The 21,899-nt window shown below is 42.6% G+C and overlaps 1 protein-coding gene across 1 annotated transcript in view; it reads left to right on the forward strand.

The window, feature by feature from the left end:
• LOC143353246 (uncharacterized) overlaps positions 1 to 21,899 on the forward strand; it is an 82,407-nt gene that overhangs the window by 53,723 nt on the left and 6,785 nt on the right. The window contains exons 2-6 of the mRNA XM_076786412.1: positions 7,125 to 8,009; positions 12,451 to 12,622; positions 18,899 to 18,960; positions 20,752 to 20,884; positions 21,616 to 21,724. Coding sequence (XP_076642527.1) covers positions 7,125 to 8,009; positions 12,451 to 12,622; positions 18,899 to 18,960; positions 20,752 to 20,884; positions 21,616 to 21,724 — 1,361 coding nt within the window. The remainder of the gene's footprint in view (positions 1 to 7,124; positions 8,010 to 12,450; positions 12,623 to 18,898; positions 18,961 to 20,751; positions 20,885 to 21,615; positions 21,725 to 21,899) is intronic.

Below are 21,899 nucleotides of genomic sequence, written 5' to 3' on the forward strand. Positions count from 1 at the left end.
AAGAATTGTTAGGTAAATTAATCGCACTCCTTGTAGCAGTTGTAAGAAGGCCGGAGGAGCGTAATTACGTAAAAAATCTCGTATAATGTGTAGGTACCCGTGTATTTATAATTAATTTTTAATGACGAATCTATGTGTAATTATTTTTATTTCATCGTTTCCAAGAGAAAGGTATTTTTCTGCCATTTTAATTTTTGTGCAACCTGTGAAAATAGGATTTTGCACAAAGATCCACAGTCTATCAATCTATTAATTATTTGTGATTAGTACTTGAAACATTTTCGATGTTAGAACAAATTTTTTAACTCACGACTGTCGAGATTGTTAAGTTGCACTTGTGGAGAATTAATTTAGCGAATTTATTTCTTTTCCAACATAGGACAAAAAATCTGAACGAACACATGATTTTTACAAAATAATATAATATAATATATAGTCTCTTTCCGTATACCTAGCGTTAACAAAGAATATTTTCCAGTATTCTTAACAACGCTCGAAGCAAACTTTCAAACGACTGTACAGCTTCTTACACAATCAATTCTCTAAAGAATCGTAAACTATGCTCATTATCTGTTCATAAACACTCTGAGACACTCCAGTGTCTAGACACGAGGACTCCAAGCCTCTACACAGTCTTCATTCCGATGGAAACTTTTTGCAAAATTGTGTCTCAATGGAACAAAAGATGTATACAAAATGAAAGTAGAACGCTTCGTTTTTTTTCTTTCAATTTTTAGAGGATCGTCGTGTTCTACGTATCGATAGACGATTGTGCCGAACGACAAAACGTTCTATAGGAATCGCGATTGCGACAGTGAATCGAAATCCGAAGCACTTATGATGGAAATTGTCGGATCGGATTATTATGCTTCGTTACCGTCACCGGTATCTTTTCGAGTCGGTGTCAAAGAACACTATTAACCCCTCCACGGTGCGGCGTGAACGTTTCAACGACGATTGACGTCACATTTGACGCAAGACGTCAGTTTTGTGTGTCACGTTTAACATGCTAATCGAACCAGAGCAACGAGAGACACGCTCGAGTTCCGTGAAAATGTTGCGATACTTGCCGGTGCTGATTTACCGTGATGAAGACCGCGCGACGATCCTCTGAATCATCGCACCCATAACACCATGATAGTCCGGCATTCTGATCCAATAGCACCGTGTTCTCAACTGAACCGCATGTACTCCATTCTCCAAATTAATTTTTCAATATTAATACACACAGAAATTCTATGCTCTTTTGGGTACGTATTTCTTTCCTCGAAAAGATTGGATTAAATTTGATTAATTATCTTAACCGAAAAGACACTGGTTATTTTAGCGACACAATATTCTGATCATATCTGAACAGACGGTTCGAGGTTAGCATCTCTAAATTAATATTCGAATAGAAGCGTCACAATTCATTTCATTCACTCCGTGATAAATTTCAATTGTTTCTAAATATTAAGCACCGTATCATATCTTCGCTGAAAAAATAATTGCAAGCCTGTAGGTCAGGGATGGACATTTTTGTCTCAATTCAGACATGACCGCCCCCACCATAGCGCCCACTGTCCCCTTCCAGTAAGCGCCTTTAGCGCACTGCATGACAGAAAGATGTCTGTCTTTACACGGTACGCTATGTTACTATATTAAAATATATTATTGTTCCATAATACTTCGAATTACAAAACATTTGCCTGTATCGATTATGAGGGAAGAAAAAGATTGATAATAACGTAAGTAGATTTCGCATACATAATTGAACATTTCTCAGATATACACATGTATAGCTCAGAAAATGTTCTAGATAGTGTTGCGGACATAATCGCTAATGTGATAAATTTTGTATTTGGAAGTAGTGATCAAGAGTTTATTGAAATTATCCGATATCGGTATGCATATAAAATAAGGATAAGTTGAATATTTCGAATACATTATATTTATTGTTTAATGTTACTATCAAATTTCATCGAATTTGGCTTATTATCTCTTTATTAGAAGTAAATCAAATCAAATTAGAAGTAAATCAACCGCGCCCATCACTGCTGTAGGTGATTCTGGGCAGGTTAAAGGATAGTTTAACAGACCAGAAATCAATAAAATAATCATGAAATTTCTGAAACTAATTTTTGAGAGAGTATCGAATAATAGAGTGACTCCAATGAATGGTCTACAGTCTACATAAACATTAACTCGTTCTCCAGCATCTAAGACATTGTCCAAAAAATAAAAACACTACAAACAATTATAAATTATATTGAACGTTGCGTTCTCCAACTATCAAGCTTACAAAATCGAATTATAAAGTATCAATTTTGCCAACTTAATTTGATTTTCTCTGCGTGAAACACAAAATCGTGAACACTGAGTCATTCGTTGAAAGAAATCGTTTCCATCAATTGTCTGCAGGGTCCACGACCGCGCAAATGAATTTCCTACTGCTGGTTTTTGCACGATTGCGAAACAGCTGTGGATTAAGACGTTTGTTCCGCTTTTTCGTAAGCTGTGTTCGATCCGAGCGTCGATTCGCCTAAGAAATAAACAAGCGTGCGAGCAGTTGCGCGAACCACAATAAGAGGGTTAATTGAAACGTATCGCCCGCGGGCAGGATACTTTTCCGAGTTTTTGTCGAGGCGTGTGAAAAAGTGTCGAGGAGAAAATCCGCGGCAATTAAGCCGATCTTTCTCGCGAGCTTATATCGTTCGCGGCTTACGACACACACAGGCAGTTAGTGGGACAAGGTCGTCGTGAAATCTGGAATGTCTTCTGAAAAACAATTCCGGTTAAGATCGTATCGGCGGCGCGCGATCGAGAGTTGTTTTCGATCTCGGACGCGGTCGACTGACACACGGATTTATCGGATCGGGTGACAAAGCGATTGCCGTTCGTTTTACGGGCGCAAATGAGCGCTGGGAAACGAACGAACTTACAGAGGAAAATTTACTGGTGACGTCAAGCGTCTTTAACGAATTACGCAATATTCTCTACTATTATTTTTGCCCTGCAGTGGGATCAATAGGCGGCGGATCTTGTTGCAAAATAAAAATCGCCTCCGCCAATTGCGAGGAAAATACAAATTAAATTTGCGAGTTAAATACAAATTTTATTTTTTCAGGCTAGTGCAAAAGTCACTACACTATTTTAAATGGCCTAGTTATTCAATACTAATTTTAGAAAGAACATACACCTTTTTCGCGACCAAATGTTCAACTTTTTCACTGCCACTCCCAACAACAAGGGGTTGTAATATAGGTCGCAACCCCCGCCAAGCAAGATGGCGGCCAGTTTCACAATGGTGGAGCCAGAAAATCTGGTAGAAAAGCGGAAACGAGTGACTCGACAGTAGGCTGGTGGAATTTGATCCAATCACCGGGGTGGAGGGTGAGGGGGCATAATCGACGCTCGCGCAGATGGCATTAAGAGGGTGGAAAGGGGGTGAAAGGAGATGGAAAAAGAGCAGAAAACAATTTCTCTTCGCGGCAAATATTTTCCCTGCAAACAAGCCGGACAATGCGGCCGTTAACCACCGGGGACACACGCACACACACAATGGTTATTTGGGGCCCGACAAGGAAAACCGGGGACTTTTCGGGAAACAGAATTGACCGGGCCCTCTCGACAAAAGTATCGCGTTCGCGTGCCCCTGTTCTTCTGGTTTACATACCGCCCCCTGTTCCCCAGTTTAGGGGCAATATTTGCCAGCAGACATGCCTCTCGACGTTTGTTCCGCTGTTTGATGTTCCAGCAATCTCCACGAAATTGAATTTCGATGATCCAGGTGCTTGGCACTGGACCAAACATTGAAACTAAGTAACTGGAATGCGAATTTTGCAAAATAAAAATTCTCAATTGTAAGAAACAGAGGGGTGGTTAAAGCGCATTTCCTCTTTTAATAATCTCAATAAATTGAGAATAATATTCCGATAGTTACGCGCGAATATAATTATTTGTGAATGTATTTTTATATCCTATAGCTTTACAAATTTTTCTTGCGTTACTGATTTGTCTTCTAACAACTAGAACGTCTGTGTCGTTTATAATTTCTCCGAAAAAGAAGAAAATTAATTTTCTAATTTCCACATTAATGAAGAATTTTTATTTCTTAATTTAACAGTCCGCATGTTCGGTCAATGCTTCCTTTATGTGGTAATATTGTTCGGCTAGATAAAAAAAAAAGAACACCATGCACCGCATGGGGATCTTGTGTCGCGTGGCCACGCGACGCGTGAAATTCTCCGTTTTTTTTTCTCTGTTAGCCTCTCTCTTTCTCTCTCCCCTTCTCCTCTCCTGGACACCTTTACGGTCGTTCGTGATCGCGATTCGCTTACAAAGAATTTTTCGGACGATCGGCGCGCGCCTCGGACAGCAGGTAGACCTGGTGAATTTCGGGGTGACTCGGGGAATTTCGATGGCGATTCGAGTTTGATGGTTGATTGACTGGATGATTTTTTATGGGGTGAGGTATTGAGGAATTCCTGGGCCAAGGGCCTGGTCATACTTTAGTCTTTGTGGGATCGTTTACCGAACCGATACCACGGAGGAATTCGTATCGTCCAATTGAGCTGTTCTTAAGAACCCGAAACATTCTGTGCGGGACTTATTGAAGAATTTTTCGGACTGTCCTGGGAAAACGATAGATAAATATCTAGAACATTTTTAAATTTTAGTCGATTTTTACTGAGTACCAAAATTGGTCCTTCGAATTTCTTTGTTGTTCACAATTGCGTAAACGATCGATAAATATCCAGAACATTTTAAAATAAATTTAGTCGATTTTTACTGAGTACCAAAATTGGTCCTTCGAATTTCTTTGTTGTTCACAATTGCGTAAACGATAGATAAATATCCAGAACAATTTTAAATAAATTTAGTCGATTTTTACTGAGTACCAAAATTGGCCCTTCGAATTTCTTTGTTGTTCACAATTGCGTAAAAGAAAAATGAAAATTGATGTCCATTGCGTGTCTATATTTTGTTTTAACGACTAACTGTCGATAACGGAAAAACAATTTTTTCATGGCAAAATATTGATAGCACAAAAGTATCTATATCTTTTAATGGCTAAATGTTAGTAGCAAAAAATACCTACATTTTTTTTAACGGCTAAACATCGATAAGGATGTAGGTAGCAGAGTAGGGCACATTTTGGCAACTTGTTAATTTATCAAGATGCAAGTTAGATTGCGGGTCTAGGTCCACCGCTCTCCATAAAAGTGCAATAATATTAAACAAGAGCGACCTCCGTATCTCGCGAGAATATCAACCGGAAATTAAAGCAAGGAACTACTGTACCCTAGTTCCATGTTTTCGCGACGTCCAAGCGTCCCACAAAAATAACCCTTTTGATATTGAATAAATACATTTCACCGGGGGAACAGCGATAAACCTTTGACATCGAATAACGTCGTTGTCGCACGCGAGAAATTTCTACGAGTTTTCAGGCTGTGTATACTCGAAGCGAAATCAAAACTAGGTGAAGCGTTCTAACGTGCCGGCCCCGATACAACGGCCTCACGAAACGGAAACCCTGTTATTTCGCGAGGAATTATCGTTATTCTTGAATTATCAAACTTTATAGTCTGATCGACGATTCTCCTCGATAGTTCTGGAAAGTTTTCTGGAAAAATTACGGAAATTGGTGTTCCCAAATCAGATTCGGCCGGTGACGAACATGCGACCTGCAGAGTTAATTTGCAAAAGTTGCGGCCATAATGGAGAGAAATAAAATAAGACTGTGTTTCATGACAAAAATTCCCGCAGACTGTTCCACGTAATTGACCCGATTGGCCTGCAGTTTTGATCTTTATCAATTTTTTGATCGACATAAAAATTCGTTCTAAAAGTTGATATAAGTGGATTCTCACTTCATCGCATGAGCTTTTAAAGGACCTTGTCACATCATTGGGGGGACTAATAAATATTATAATAATACTAGAAACTTTATCGTAGTCTTTAAACTTATTTTCGGTGCAGTATTTCGCTATTTATTAAATGTTCGTGCACAGAGGAATATTTCTCTTTCGATAGCGTCTGCACGACCGATACTCAATCATTGACATAAGCATTTACTGCTATACTTATCATCAGAGTCCATAAGCATTTAGCGCATCCTACTATGGTGGCCTTAAACCCCCACTCTGCTTCTTCAGACCCTATATATTCGATTGTTCTGTTATTTATGCATTCCTCTTCAGTATTGTTTTCTGTAAATCTCGTGGAAGTACAGAAAATTATAGGCAACATGTGCGTGTACGAACGACACCTCGTATCGTTTCCGGATGTGGACATTGTGGACTCTTTTGATGGGGAGTATATACAGTTCGTTGAATCTTCACCCAGATTTCATAGCAAACCCTACTGTTAGGTGGTTAAGCTTACCTTCAACTACAATATGCAAATTATTAAATTACTAAATCTATTTATTAATATTCTTGTACATAAGAACATTTCTCTTTCAATAACATCTAATCAATTGATATACTCGCTCTTTGCCATAATTATTGAACCGCAATGTAAGTTCGTCGGATTGTCTTTAGCAGCTTCTTTCCATTCGTTAACCAAGTACAGCATTAGAATCACCAGTCACAAAAGTAATTCTCATTTAACACATTTTTCACATGTTTGATTGCATAATTATTGAAATTACAATAACGGCTTCCCTAGAAATTATCAAATAACTTTCTTCATTCAAGCACATATTGTCATAAAAGTTTCGCGAAATTTAGCTAGCCTCATTCTTGCAATTTTTATAAAATAATGTAAACCAGTCACATTTTGTGCTGGAGTTATCTACATACACAATGAGCCTGAACTAAATCTTCGAATGTAGAATACACAACCGAACGGATTAATGTTAGAACCCAACGTGTCCGCAGTCGTCAAGAAGCCAATACTCGGAAAACCACCTCTCGAATCCACCGCATCGTCCCCAAAATCCTCCCCGTTACGTGAAAGCACGTCGGCGAACCCCTAAACCTAGGTGGTGCTACCCCCGGATCTCGCCCGGTGCGCATGGTGTGTGCTTGGGGTATGGTTGTGTGGGTGCGTGGATCAGCCGGCTAGATCAAGTAGAGGCCGGCGGAGATAAAACACACTGTAAACGGCCGGGTTCTGGCTCGGATATTTGGTTACAGGGAGGCGGCGGCACGTGCGCCGTAGCTCGGGGCCAGGTGGTAGAGCTCGTGCCGTTGAGGAAACAGAAGAGGCTGCTGCTGCTGCGGCAGTCGCTGCCGCTGCTGCCGCTGCCTGCACCGCTGTCGCCGTTGCTGCGGGGGTGGGAGAAGCCTGTGCTGGCCTGCCAGCCGAAGGTAGGGGAGTAGGAGGATGCGAAGTGTCGGTCGGAGTCGGAGCGAGCGTGCTCGAGGAGGTCAGTTCACCGGTGGCGGATGGCGAGGTCTGCTGCAGCGACAGCAGTACCACCAACTACCACCACCGAGCCCATCATCCTCTTCATCAACTGCAACAACAACAGCAGCAACAGCAACAGCAACAGCAACAACGTCGCTACGGCCACCATCATCGTTATCAGCAGCGCCACCGATGTCACCAGCGAAGGGACACCGTGGCAGCGGCTAGCGACGAGCTGCTCCTCGTCGACGAGGAACCCGACGATGAGGCTACCTGTCAGGAACAGCCACACGACGCTCGTCATCGCGACATCCACGAGCTGCATCACCTGCACCATCATCACCATCATCATCCCCAACACCGTTCGCATCGGTGTCAAACCCGACAGTCTTGTCAATATCCTCCGGCTACGGTGGCTACACGGAGTAGTAGCAGTCATCCTACTCATCTGCATCCGACACACGAACTCCTGCCCGACGACAGGCCTCCCAGCGACCGGGAACAGAGACACGAGGACGTCGTCGATCGCGTCGACAGAACCACAGAACGACACGCGGATGCGACCAACCAAGACAACCCTGCCACCGTCACTGCCATGACGAGAGGATGCAGGATCCCACCCTACCTCGCCACTCTACTCATCCTCTCTTACACGCTCTTCGGCATAGCAGGTTAGTGCTCCTTTATGCTCTTTTATATATATTTCGTTTTTTTATTGTTTTTCTTTTCGCGATTCGAAGACGCGAAGCCTCGACGCGATGGGCCAGTGAGGATTTTTGTGATGGCTCTGCACGAGCCGCGGTATAGCGGTGGTTAGGCTAACGTGGCGGAGTAGTTTTTTCCTCTCAATCTCGTTTCGGGTTTTATTTAGGAATTTTAGGTCTGGCAGTGCGTGGCCATCGATCGTGATCTTCGAAAGTGAAACAGTGATGTTCGATATATGGTAGTCTGGTCAAAGTAGCCGATTGCACTTTCTTTTCGATTTTTCTGTAGCGATCGTAGACTTAGTACTCCATGCTCATCGATCGTGATCTTCGACAGTGATGTAGTGATGTTCAAGGGATGGGTGGTCCGGTACAGTGTTAGGGGATAGAATGGTACAGCAATGTAGCCTTTTCATATTCCTTTGAGAGATGTTCTGTGCTTTTCGGTCGTAATCTGCGGAAGTGAAACGGTACCGTTCGACGAGGGGTGGGTGTTCAATGCATTAGGGGATGAAACGCTTAAATGAATTAGCTTCTGTCGATTTCTTTTTTTTTTTATTTCACATTTGGTAGTTTGTGCTCTTTCATCGTGATCCTCGGAAGTGAAACAGTGATTTTTAATGAAGGGTGGGTGGTCTGGTATCGCGTTAAGGGTTGCAGCAACACAATTAATCGGTAAAAGTAACGTCTTTCACGTTCTTTCAACAGCTATTTTCAATTCGGTAGCCTGTGTTATGGAATTGTGATAATCAAAAGTGAAATATTGGAGGTCAAGGGGGTAGTTTGTTTTAGTGCTCAATGGTTTTGGACTTTCTCATGGACTATGCGTATCGATGAATAGTGATGTGAATGTAGGTATGGTGACACTGTGAAGTAACATGTGAACCGGTAAAACCAGTGATAGGAAACCTCTCACAAAGTATTTCAAGGAGAATTCGTAGCACGTTTCAAACTTGGTACATGAAAATAGTGGTCGATACATCGATGAGTAAAAATACCTTTAGTCACCACTTAAAACTTGTTCGCGTAGAAAGCTTCAAAGCTTGCGGGATGATCGATAGGTTTCGGAAACGGGGCTCAAAAATTTCGGTGCGGCTTTACAGGTGCCGTTAGGCGTCTTGACGATCCCGTAAAAAAGGGCAGCTTCAATTAGCGTGGCCAAAATGGCACTGTGGGGGCACGCGATCCGCTCTCTTTCTCTCTCTCTGTTTCTCGATTCCTCGAGGAGCGACAGATTGCGAGACACGCGCGCGACGTTGAAACATCGGTGGCCCCGCGATTACGGGTGCATACCGGGGGCCCCCGAATTATTCGCCGAATATATCGAACACATGTCACAAATGGCCGAATCCATCGCGGACCGGTTCCAGAATTATGCGATATACGCGATATATCGTTGTCACAGCGTCGCTCGTCGAAATGACAGGGTAGCCACGGTTAAACGAAATGGAAGCGTGCTTTTGTTCGACGAGAAGGAAGAAGCTATTACATAAATGCGTACATAAATGCACGCTGAAGAACGGTGCCCGAACCCTCCAAGACCCCTTCCGAACGGAATTAACCCCCGTTTCGCGTAATTGCTGCGCTTATGGCTACGGGGCCTCCGGAAAACAGGATCACAGCTTCGAAATGCAACCAAGAACTGCAGACTTTAGCTAAAAGCTACTGACTTGTGTGGTGTAGATGTAGATGATTCTCCGAGATTTACTCGCAATTGTCTTTTGTAGACATGTAACCCGTTTTTGTTTCTGAGATAGATACAAGGGGGTTGTTTCCGGTTGCATTCGAGAATCGCGTGTTTTAGCTTAGAAACACCGAATTGTACGACTAAAACCTCTTTTTGTGATCGAATAAGCTATGTTTTTGATTAGGTATATAATATATTTGTCTTCGCACGATTATTATTTTGCTTTGTTTTCTTCATATTCAGTAACAGTTTAAGAATTCTTTTTTAAATCATACGAATAAAAGATGCACGTCGTTCTTCAAAAAGTGAAATAGTTTGAACACTGTGCAGCCAGACAGCCTTTGATTAGACTTTCTAGGACTAATGTGCAGCTAGAGTGCAATTTATAGCGACTCGGACACCTGCTTCCATAGTTCTAAGGTAGCGATTAAGAGTTCAACATTGTTACGTGACTTACATTTGCTTTCTGCAGATGATTATCGCCCTTTTCTTGCACGTAGGTACGTCCTAATTCTTAGATATTATTCACAGTACGTATCGTGCCCGTAATTTAGTCGAACGATCAGAATTGCTTCTCGTAAACAGACTTTTTCGTCACTGCATAGCATAACAGTCTCAAAAATTTTATTCACGAGATTAGTGGACAAAAGATTAGCGTATTTTATTGAAATTCAGCATTGAAAATCGAGTATTTTGCAACTTTGCATTCAATGGTAAAAGTCGCCGAAAAAATACATGTCCAAGTCGCCAGGCACGCGCAGAACAGTTCGGGCCTTGTTCGGGCCTCGCTCGGTCTCCGGCGTGCGGCAGATTGCAAGAATTAGAACAGGTGACAGATAGCAACTCGGCGCACGGGTGGATGCAACGTGCATCGGCGTTGTGCACAGGAACGTCATGCTCTCTCCTCTCTCTCTCTCTCTCTCTCTCCCTCTCCTCTCTCCTCTCTCGCTACCCTTGCGTAGCATCTGCGAATATTTTTCTCGGATCGACGGATCGATTCCGCGTTCCTCGCGTTCTTCAGACCACTTTTTTCCCTCGTCTGAACAGTTTGGATATTTGCGCAATTTTTTCGGAAGGGTGCGAAAAGGGTTGCTTCGATGATCATCGTTTTTTTTTTGCCCTCGTTGCATCAAAAATGCGAGCAGAATGTGCATTTTCGGCTGACACAGGATCCGATGTAAATGACGAATTTTATGGGATTAACGTGGTCCCTGGTTGGGCACAAAGTTCTGGGGGTTAAACACTTTTTCAGTATTAAAGCTGTAGTGTCCTAAAAACTATCACGTCGGTTACTTTTCTAGTTTAATTGTCATTTGTAAAACAATTTTCTTGTCCTTGCAAATCTTTTGATCGATTTGGAACACTTTAAAGGTGGTCAGAGGGTTAGTAGAAGTTTTGAGTAATTTCGATGTGAATGTTTTGTTAGAAAATACTGGATCGTCGTTAGTCATTATTTTTAAAGACGTTCTGGATGTTCGGAATGTTAGTATAACGGTGTATTAGCTATAGGTTATCGCAGTTTCCTTGACTAGTGAACTGACTATGTTTCAAAAGACTAGAACACCGTTATACGAACGACACAAGGTTTATTTGACCCAAGCAAATATCAAAATTGAAGACACTTCACTGGCAATCCCCAGCAAATATTGAGAACATCGAAGCAATTGATAAGGATAACGATTTGTCACGGCGAACGATAAGATCGACGGGGAATTTCGAGCATTCCAGGGAACGTGGAGTCCTAGAATCTTTGTCATCGTTTACTTTCGGAGCGAGTTCCGTAATTAGTAGACTGCGGATTTTTGTGCAAAATAAAACTTTTCTTCGTCGATCACAAGATATTGGAACCAAATAAAAATTTGTCTCTTCATTTTAAATACATAAAATTTGCCGTTAGTAATTAGAGCAATCTTCATGCTGGTTTCGAGTTTTCAATGTTCAATGTTTTCGATGTTCATCGATCGACTTGTCCCGGGAGCCTAAACAAGCAGATCAATGAAAAACGGTGGCGACTGACAATATGAAAAATGTCCGGGGGGGTTTAACATAAATTAACGACAAAAGGAGCCGGAGTTCTCCTTCGAGAATGGTACATCGGGAGTTAAGTTTTTCGGGGTGTGCGCAAAAGGGGGCCCTTTGTGCTCGGCGAGCCTCGAAGCCGTCGGCATTTCTAAAGCCGGGGCCCCATTCGACAATTCGCCTCTCGTTCGTAACCGGTAATGGGATAAACGATGCTTGGCCTTTGGTCGTTGCACAACTTAATCGAGCGAATTCGCCGTTCGGCCGGTTTCTCGCCGCGCTTTCATCGATCCACTGTTTCACGGGACAATCGCAGACCGATCTGGACAATGAGTCCCTCTGGATTCCGTAGGGAAATCGTCCCGATAAACCCAGGAATTAACGCGTCACGTTTTTATCGAACCGACTTCGTTTCATCCTTCCGCCTTCGGTGCTTCATCCGATTTTCTGATCCCGATTAGATTTGATAAGGTTTTATCTGGAATTCGATAGCAATTTTTGCAGAATTTATCCGTGGGTTTTGCGAATTAAGTTGCGACGGAATTTGTGAAATACTTTGCAGAATTTATAACTTACATAAGTACACGAAAGCGTTTTATATTATTAAAGAATAATGAGATTTTTCGGTCTATTTGAATGTAACGCAAGAGAGGTTAAAATGGAGTGTTAAAACAGTGAATAATTTGTTGTTTTTGTTAACAGACGCCTGTTCGTCGCGGTCGACGCCGAAGCCACGGCCGCCGACGCCGACGCCTCGACCGAACATCACATTCCACATGTACACGTGTCCTCCGGATTATGCGGAATGGTACTGCTTGAACGGTGCCACATGTTTCACTGTCAAAATCGTCGATTCCCTCCTGTACAATTGCTTGTGAGTATCGAATAATCTCTCTCAATTTTACACACACCCTCACACACTCGCAATCACCCACAATCTCGCTCTCGAAAGACACATCTCGAGCAAATTTCGCACAAAATACTGGGCCACGAACAAAAATTCATTCGTAAATTATAAATACGCACATACTATGCTGAAAAGAAATGCTTCAAAGTGCCAGTTTGGAATGCGCATACTGTGCTTCCAAGAAATGCTTAAAAATGCATAGATTGAAATATGCGCACATTATACTTCCAAAAAATTGTTCAAAATGCTAGATTGGAGTATGCATATTTGGAAGAAATCAATCGACTTTGGAACCCTTCCCAGCATGAATTCAATTCGCGCTACTTTTTCCTCGTTCGCGCTCCCATAATTCCCGCGGCGAGTCGGCCAAGGAGGATTCCGTGAGGCAGACGGAGAAAATTCTCGGTCGTGGAAAGTGCTGGATAAGCAAGAGCGTGTGCGTTTCCACTTTCCCGCGCGAGCACACGGTGTCGGGTCCCCGGCGGTGCGGGTCGCGCTGCATTTTTGCGTAATTTTCTGCGCGCGCGGAAAACCGTGACGTCAAAAGAGGATATAGAGGACGGAGAGAAGCTCGCCGGGGGGGGGGGAACCAGATTTACGGGAGCCGGACGCGCGTAAATCTGTTTTCATCGTCGACACCTCTATTACGCCGCTATAATTAAGCACCGAGAGCGCGCCGCTTGGGAAATATACTGGAAGGTCGCCGACTAGATCGATCAAACGCGGATGAATGCTAGACGAACGATATGTATCGAATGCTACGACTCGCACACAGCTTCCTACGATGATCGCGAAGTTTGCAGGATCGCGTCGAAAATCAGTTGGGATTTCCATTAGATCTTTGCTTTAGATTATTTAGCTTCTGTAAAGGAGACTGTCTTGTTAACACGTTGACTGCCATGTCACCCATATGTGGCTGACGGAATTATTTATCCAGGTTTTAAAATGAATTTTTACGTTAATATATTAATTCTACCAAATCTGATTAGGATCTGTAAAGTGCAAGTACGTTGGAGGACTACTCAATATCATACATTTAATTTCTTTCAATTTTTATTTCATTAAATATCTTACTTTGATTTTATAGAATTGTTGAGGTTTCTAGGTTGCCAGTCAAAGTGTTAAAAGAATATCGCGCGAGAGAATAATTTAAAGTATTGTTGGATGAAAGGGATGAAGGGGTAAAAACAACCCTTTGGAGGCACACCCTTGGAAATATTCTAATAAGGATCTCCCAGGTGTGGGTTCTAATAATGATATAATTAGACTGCGGATTTTATGCGTTTATGGTACAAGTGGATAACAAAATAGATGAACCATTTAATAAAACCTATTGCAATTATTAAATGAAATCAATTCTTATGTAACTGCCTTTTCCTATAATCGATGCGGATAATTTTTATTTTGCATAAAGATCCGCAGACTAATAACAATATAAAAATGTGTTAACTGGATCATTGTATGCTCCTCAACCTTTAAAATTCGAAAACGATCAACACCCGAAAAACGTAAAACTCGCTAAGAGACCGGGCGCCGATCGTCTGTCACTTACAAACTGGAACCAATAAATTCTGAGCATTTGCCAGTCACCTGTGCGGGGGCGAACAACCCCTAACAGCTCCCGGTTCCCAGAATTGTGAAATGTGCGAGACGGATGCCCGCTCGCGTCCACCAGGTGAAAAGGAATTTGAGATTCCGTTGGTGGGGGGAGGGTGGGTTGGCCGTTACAGTTTGGGGGGTTGTAGCTGACTTTTTTTCTCGCTCACGCGTCGGAGGGGGTTGAATCGTCGGACGCCGCGGGGGTGGGACAAAATCTGGAGCCGAAAAAAGGGACCGATTCTCGCCTCGGACTGGCATAATCCCCGGCTGCGTGCCGCCGACACGTTCCACAGGAATTCTTACGGGAACCACCACCAGCGTCGATTGTACCGATCGACCTTTTTTCGGGCCTCGATCATGGACCGACACGTCCCCGGCTAGTGTCTACGCCGATCCTGGCCTTCGGAGAGACACCAAGACCATTCTTCGAACGGCTCCGATTGATTCCTGAAAGGTGGAGACTTCTGGCCCCGGGTTAGGCCGCCATAGTCCTCCACGGCTTTCCATCGGCCCCGCTTTGGGAAACTCGTCGCGTACCGAGAATGCCGAATGGTAATTTCGGGATGGAGTACAGTTAGGTAGCTGGCAGTCCTCTGAGATGCCAGGGAGCCGCCTGAAACGCTTGGGAGAGGCATTTGGAAGCAGATTTTGCCCGAGGGATGCTTCAGAGCCCTTAACTTCTTCGCTTATGGTTTATTTTGTGGCTAGAGTAATTGGAAGTTATTTGTCTGTTATTTCCTGCAGAGAAAAGAAAATTGCGCTTCTTTCGTATGCTTATACTGCCACTAGTGGCTAAATATTGATAACAAGACCGCATTTTATGCATTTATGCATAAATTGAAACCGTTGCAAAAAGTCACGTATTCGACTCCTGTGTCTTGCAATTGATGCAAACAATTTTTAGTTTGCATAGAGGTGGTGCGCAGTCTATTGATAACGCAAAGAATTTCGTTTCGAGCTAAAAAGGACTTGATAACCTAATGAAACTTCATTTGAGGATTTTAGTATGCTATCGTCGACACTCCAGCATTCCTTGCAACCCCACCTGCAACAATTATGCTTGTACAGATCTCAGGTGTTTCTATCATATTTTCGACCAACATGTTTCACCAGCTTGTATCCACAAAAGGGTGTGTCTTCGTTACGCAAGATTCCGAAGCGTCTTCGCTGGAATTCCACGCATAATACACAGGTGTTGCAATCGCGGCGTCGTGGCACAGTTTCTTTTTCCTTTCTTTAGAATTCGGAACGCGCTTTATCTTATCGTAGGATTAACTATTGTCACCTCTGGCGCCGTCTATTCCGTTTTTCTATTCTGGCCAGGATCGGTAGGATTCTTCGTACACTGACGCGGACGATGGTCATCGGGTGTGTTCTTGGACGACAAGAAACTGCGTTCTCGCCTTTTCTAAATTTATTCATGGCCTTTTATAATTTATTTATGGAGCATAGCTTAAATTAGCAAAAATTTTAATCGTGTTCGAAACGATTCAGTGGACTTCGTACATGCACGAGAAGAATGAATAGATGAGATATAATATATGGTAAAATTGTCCGAAAAAATTGGAGAACGGTCGACACGAAGATATAATAAATTTCTATTCCTGTTGTTCGAAATTAATGCAGAACATTTTTATTTCGCACGAATATCTTCACTGATCTGGAATATTATAACCAGATTACAAATTAATGAAATACTGTCGTACAAAAAATTTTAACGATACATTCAGCTTGAAGAAGGCAAGAGTTTAAGCAACTCCCAACGTGTGTTCTCACGTCCAATTTCGATAAACTCGTCCGTAACGATCCGACGGATTTTTTTTTTTGTGATCGGGGAGTATGATCGGGACCGATTTTTCGTTTTGGCCCGTGGGACCCGTGAGAACTCGGCTCGATGCCGGTGTGTGGCGCAACAAATTCGTGGCGGTCGAGAAAGTGAAGTGAAAAACCTGTCGTTAATGGACAGTGGGTTTTACGGGCTCGTAAATCTCCCGGGAAACGCGGAATTCGAGTCTCTCTAAACAGGTACAAATGCAGGACTGCATATACGTATGTAGAATATACCTGGATCGTTGTTCCGAGAGATCGTGGGGATTGCTGATCGATCGCTATCAACGAAAACAACACTAAACCGTACTTAAACCGAGACGACTATATATATATCGAGCTATCTATAATGTTTAACCTTACGCCGCACTGGAACGTCCATTAGCCGGTTTGTTGGTGATTCCGGTGCCCATTACCCGGGAAACAAACCTTTTTAATAGCGCTCTCGGATATACTATTAATTATTATGTATTACACGAAAATCCTAATGACTCGCAAAGTAATCGGTTTAACTGTTCCTGCGACTTCTTTCGATTTTCGTTAAAATCAAATTTTTGATTATAGCAAATAGAAAAGACATAGTTTATCGTAACGATAATTTTTGCAACATTCTCACACCATGTACAGTGATTTCTCTATATATGTCGCCAACGCCTGGATGATAAACGTCGCGGAATTATCCTCACGGGTATACCCCGTGAGGGTTAACATAGCTCGGGTACGACCGTTCAGCGTGGATCAAAGAGTAATAGTATCTCCTGGACGATACATGACGCTGACAAGACCCGGGTTGTTGACAAATATCGAGAATTCACTGTAGATCTTAATGAAATTTAGTTTGCTTAACAGATTGTAGTAAAAACTGTAAAGTAGGGTGTCGAGTGACCATTTTGTTTGCTTATCGGCTGTCCCGTTTTTGTTAATAAATATTGTTATAGATGCAGGAACCATACCGCATGAGTTGGGTAACATCCTTGGCGAAGGGTGTCCTCCTCTAAGGGTTCCGCCTCGGAATCGCGCGTACAAAAATTACGGAAAATTGTAGAAAAATAAATGGCGGCAAAGTAGAAGAAAAATTGCGGAAAGATGCTCGCCGGTTGCATATCGATTGCGCCTAAGTGCAGCAGTCCGTTCACGGTCGAAAGTTAGCGCTCATGGGAGCGTGGCCGCGAGCGCGGCCAATGGTTCGCGGCCGTTTAAATCATGTCCGCGTTCGACTCTCGCGTGTTTTCGTGGCCGATAAACTATCCGTTGACCGATCATTGGTAACGCGACGCTCGGCCGTTCGTTCGTTGTTCGCTTTAGAAATCTACCGTGAATAATAACCACCAGCGTGGCGGCGGCGGGGCCGTGTTCTCTCTTTCGAACGGTGCCGGTTTGTGTATCCGCCTTCTCCCCGGCCAGACCCTTAATTTATGCCGCCTCTAACGTGATCGTGACGCGCTCGAAATGTTAACGCTGGGAGCCCGTCTCCTCGAGCCGCGAAACGACTGATTTCACTCCGCTCGGCCTGTGCTCGCCTGTTTAACAATGCCGACCGCGACAACCGATCTTGATTACTCTGAAATCGGACCGATTCGCAGCCCGCGGATTCCCATACCACCGATCTGTATCCTATTCCACCCTGCCGAATGACACTGAAAATTCGAATTTTACTGCTGGGATCTTTAAGATAAGATGACGTGTGTTCGACTGTCTGCTACCGGTCAGATTTTTATTCGGAATTTTTCTTCGTGTTATGAAGGAAATATGAAAGAAAACTTCACGATGTTGCTTCACCTGGTGAAAATATTCGGTCGAAGACCATCCCCCTGAGGTATAATTTTTCAGGCACAAAATTGAGAACAACTTTGAATTGTACCCCGGGGGGGGGGGTGAGAGGGGTGGATTTCGAGAATCCTGCTGGTCGATCGGCTTCGCGAAACGGTTCGGAAGCTCTATTCGCACAGATATATTCGACACGAGCGATCCATCGCGTGGGAGAGTTAACGGAAGCGTGCGCACGAGCGGGTCGGCTCCGTCGAGCGAGCATAAAGAAAACGCTCTTGTGGATCTGCGCGGATCCGCGCGGCGGTTGCAGGTCCGAGGAACGATTAATCTTCCGAGACGGAGCGAGAGATCTCGGTTTTAATCGACGAGAGTCTCTTTACCGATCGAACCGAACCGCCGCCGCAGTTTCGGCTAATTATTCTGCTCGAAGAGCGAATCGTCGCGGTGTACCGTTCGACGAAATCGACCGTGAGAATCCTTTTAATTATCGCGTAATCACCGATAGGCCCTGCAAACCGATCCGTTTACGAGCTTTACGCGTTCTCGCGGCTCTTTCTTTCCGTTTTCTTTTTCTTTTTCTTCTTCTTCTTCGTTTCTACCGATCTCATCTTGGTGTCGCAGACTTTCCACGGTTCTCTCCGTCACTTTGTTCCGCTCTTTTTTTCTCGGTTCTTCGTTTTCGGTGAAGTTTAATAATTAACTGTACTAATTGGGTGGTTCGAGCGACGGCGTGTACCCATCTGATTAATGCCCGATACTAAAAGCGGTTCGTGCCTAAAGAGTACGTTTTATAACTTCCTGCATTTCTCGCGGCGTTTTGCGGAAGTACCGGCGAACAATAAAGCCGGCCGCGCGTTCCGCTCGTCCTATCACCTCCTCTCTCTCTCTCTCTCTCTCTCTCTCTCTCTCTCTCTCTCTCTCTCTCTCTCTCTCATACTCATTCGTGATACTCTTTCTCTGTTGAACATTGCACACACACGCACGGTATACACAGCATAGACAGACAATGAAATTCGCCGATTCTATTCACCGTTTCTTTCGTTGCAGATGCGCGAACGGCTACATCGGGCAGAGGTGCGAGTTTAAGGATTTAGATGGTTCCTATTTGCGTAAGTATCAAACATTTTCTATGCGATTTCCGCTACCGGATAATTCGAGGGAAGGTGCCTGATGTTCCCCATTAAATTTGTACAAAAATTTATTGCATTCTGCTTTTTAAGCTACTATTAGTATTATTTGCAATATCAAAACGGAATAAAGACACTGCAAGATGACAGAACGCTTCTTAATGCAATTGAAACATAAAAAGACTTTCTGACCAACATGATATTTTTATAAAATCAATATGCGCAGTAGCTCCTCATTAACTGCTGAACAATCACAAAGTCATAGCAATTCGATAATTTTGACGAAAAGTGCAGGATTAAAGCTTACCATAAGGAGCGCTTCTTGAACTTTTCCAGGTCACTTCTCGGTCAATTCTTTCTCCGAACGAAGCTCGGTTCAAGCAACTGTGCCATGAACAAAATTCATTTTTATTGTAATATCAGGCATCTTAGCTCAACTCGTGAATATTTTAAATTGGGCATCACTTGCACCGAGAAGCAAGCAATGCAAAAATGAGACCGTGAGTCAAACTTTATCCAAGCCTGATCTGGGCTGCTGCCTCCACTGTTTCTCGAGATGAGATCCTTTTCACTGTCCTTGGTCCCAGGACACCGTCCGAGACGTTCAGGTGTGAAATTCTGTGAGAAAGTCCTTGAGTTCTCGATGAAGTCGATTTGCTCGCTGTGTCACTGCTTTCACCGAACCGGCAGCACCTAGCAAATTGAACGGAGCACTATTTCACTGAAAATATCAATGATCATGAGAACTACAAATGTTTCTCTAATCCTTCAGTATCTCACAATTTTTCAAAAAAAAGTAGTACCTTAACAAATATTCGTTTTTGAAGACGTTCATTAAAACGAGTCAAAGTTATTAACAGACTACGGATTTTATGCATTTATGGCAAGAATGAATAGCAAAACAGTAAAAGCATTCGAATAATTTAAAAATACTGTTCTATAGTTCTCAACTCTATAAAGTCATTGCGGAACGAAATAAATGTCTATGTAGCTCTGTAGAAATTTTTTATTTCAGTTATTTATTTATTTCTAGTTATTTTAATATTTCAAAAATCTTTTTAATCCTTTCAACAACTGTTCGTCCAATTTCTTCCTTAAAATATCAACTGAAAAACCAAAGAAAAATTCGACGAGGTACAGGAAGAATTAATAACATTGAATCTAGACAACCATCGATCTAAATAGCAAGCTAATGGATCGCGTCTCCATCGACTAACCGTAAAATCTAACAGTAATTCACCCACGGGAATACTATTTACGTATTCCATTGTATTCCGATTAAAAATACGGCAAGAGCGAATTAAATGTTATAATAACATTAGGTTTACCAAAAGGAGCACTAAAAGTGACTGTTTCACTTTATAAAAATAACAAGAATGCGACTATCCAATATTTTAGCCAATTTTTAAGTAGTATATATCCAAAGAAATAAATTTGTTACATAATTCCTCATGGATGCATTTCTACAATTTCAGTGATCGTAAAATAAAAATATTAGAATCCGTCAAAACGACCGTAAACCGGTATAATGGTAGAAATATGTGCTCCGGTCTAACGCTGCACGCGTGACAGTGTTTATTATTATAAGGATTACCGATCGCACCCGGAAGTCCCGAACAGCGGTCCAGTTAGTCCTTGTTTCGTGAACCGGTAGTCGGGAGACGCCGTTCAAGACGATACAATTAGTTGGGCATTCAATCTCGGGATAGAAACGAGTCTGAGAAACAGGAAACCGTGTCTGCTCTTCTCTAAGAAGCCGATCTTGCGTTACAGCTTCCCGGCAGCGTGTAATGTTGGAGACGGCCAGCATCGCCAGCGGTGCCACGATAGCAGTATTCCTCGTCGTTATCATTTGCATAGCGGCTTACATCCACTGTAAGCGAAAGCAAAAGGAATTGCGCTCGAGGTACGTATTTACATTCGATCCCCCATACATTTGCCATTTCCGAACCACGCCGCGATCCACCCCGCATAGATCTATCTTGTGCGTTTTTACCCGAACCAACTCGGCGAACTAACTGGGAAACCGATCCGACAGAAATCACTATTTATTTACACGCACACGGTCTTGTGCAAATTATTTTCTTAGTTGATCCTAGGTAATTCAGAATGATTTTGCGTGTTTACCCGGCAAATATGATTATGTGATTTGTTACAACAATTCTTCTGGATTGTAAAGAATATTTACTTCCACGATAAACTGTCATTAATGAGGCTACATTAGATGCTTAAAATATCGATTAAAAAATGAATTAGCTTGCTTATACACTACCCAAAGTGGTATCCTGCTCTAGATCTGACAAACATAGTTATTTAGTTTGTTCGAAAATTTTGTTAGCTTCATAGAAAATATTTTCTTCCTAATAGTAATAGTAAAAGTTGAATGAATCTGTCGAACTTAGATGCATAAAACGTCGATATGAAAACGAATTTTAGGGGAAAAAAATGTTCTGTCGGTAAAGAGAAATAATTCGTGAAGAGATTAGCAATTTTTCTGAGGGATTACTGGAAATTGAACGTGAAAAGATTTTTCCGGTGGACCGAACGATTCGGTTAGCTTGTCGCGCTCAGGATTATCTGATAATCCCTTTTTGTGTGCTGATTTTGAACGTTCGATGTTATCTTTTGTGGCAATAGTAACTGCGTCGACACGGTGGATGGTCCTGGACGAGATCCGGAGCTGAGGCCGTTTAGCAACCGCAGCCGCTCCCTCGGGATCTTCATGACCAAGAATCCTAATAGCTCGGTAAGCGAATAATACCAATATTAATATCTCTACACCTTGTCCAGTCTGTTTCGACCATAAATTCAGTTAAATGAAACTCCTTTCTCTAAAAAATATTCGGCCACTGCATATATCATTTTCGAAAAATTCTCTATATTTGAACTACTATAATTTCCTAAAAAGAAAATCGTACAGC

This window comes from Halictus rubicundus, chromosome 4 (genome assembly GCF_050948215.1).
Source record: "Halictus rubicundus isolate RS-2024b chromosome 4, iyHalRubi1_principal, whole genome shotgun sequence".
Taxonomy (NCBI): Eukaryota; Metazoa; Arthropoda; class Insecta; order Hymenoptera; family Halictidae; genus Halictus; species Halictus rubicundus.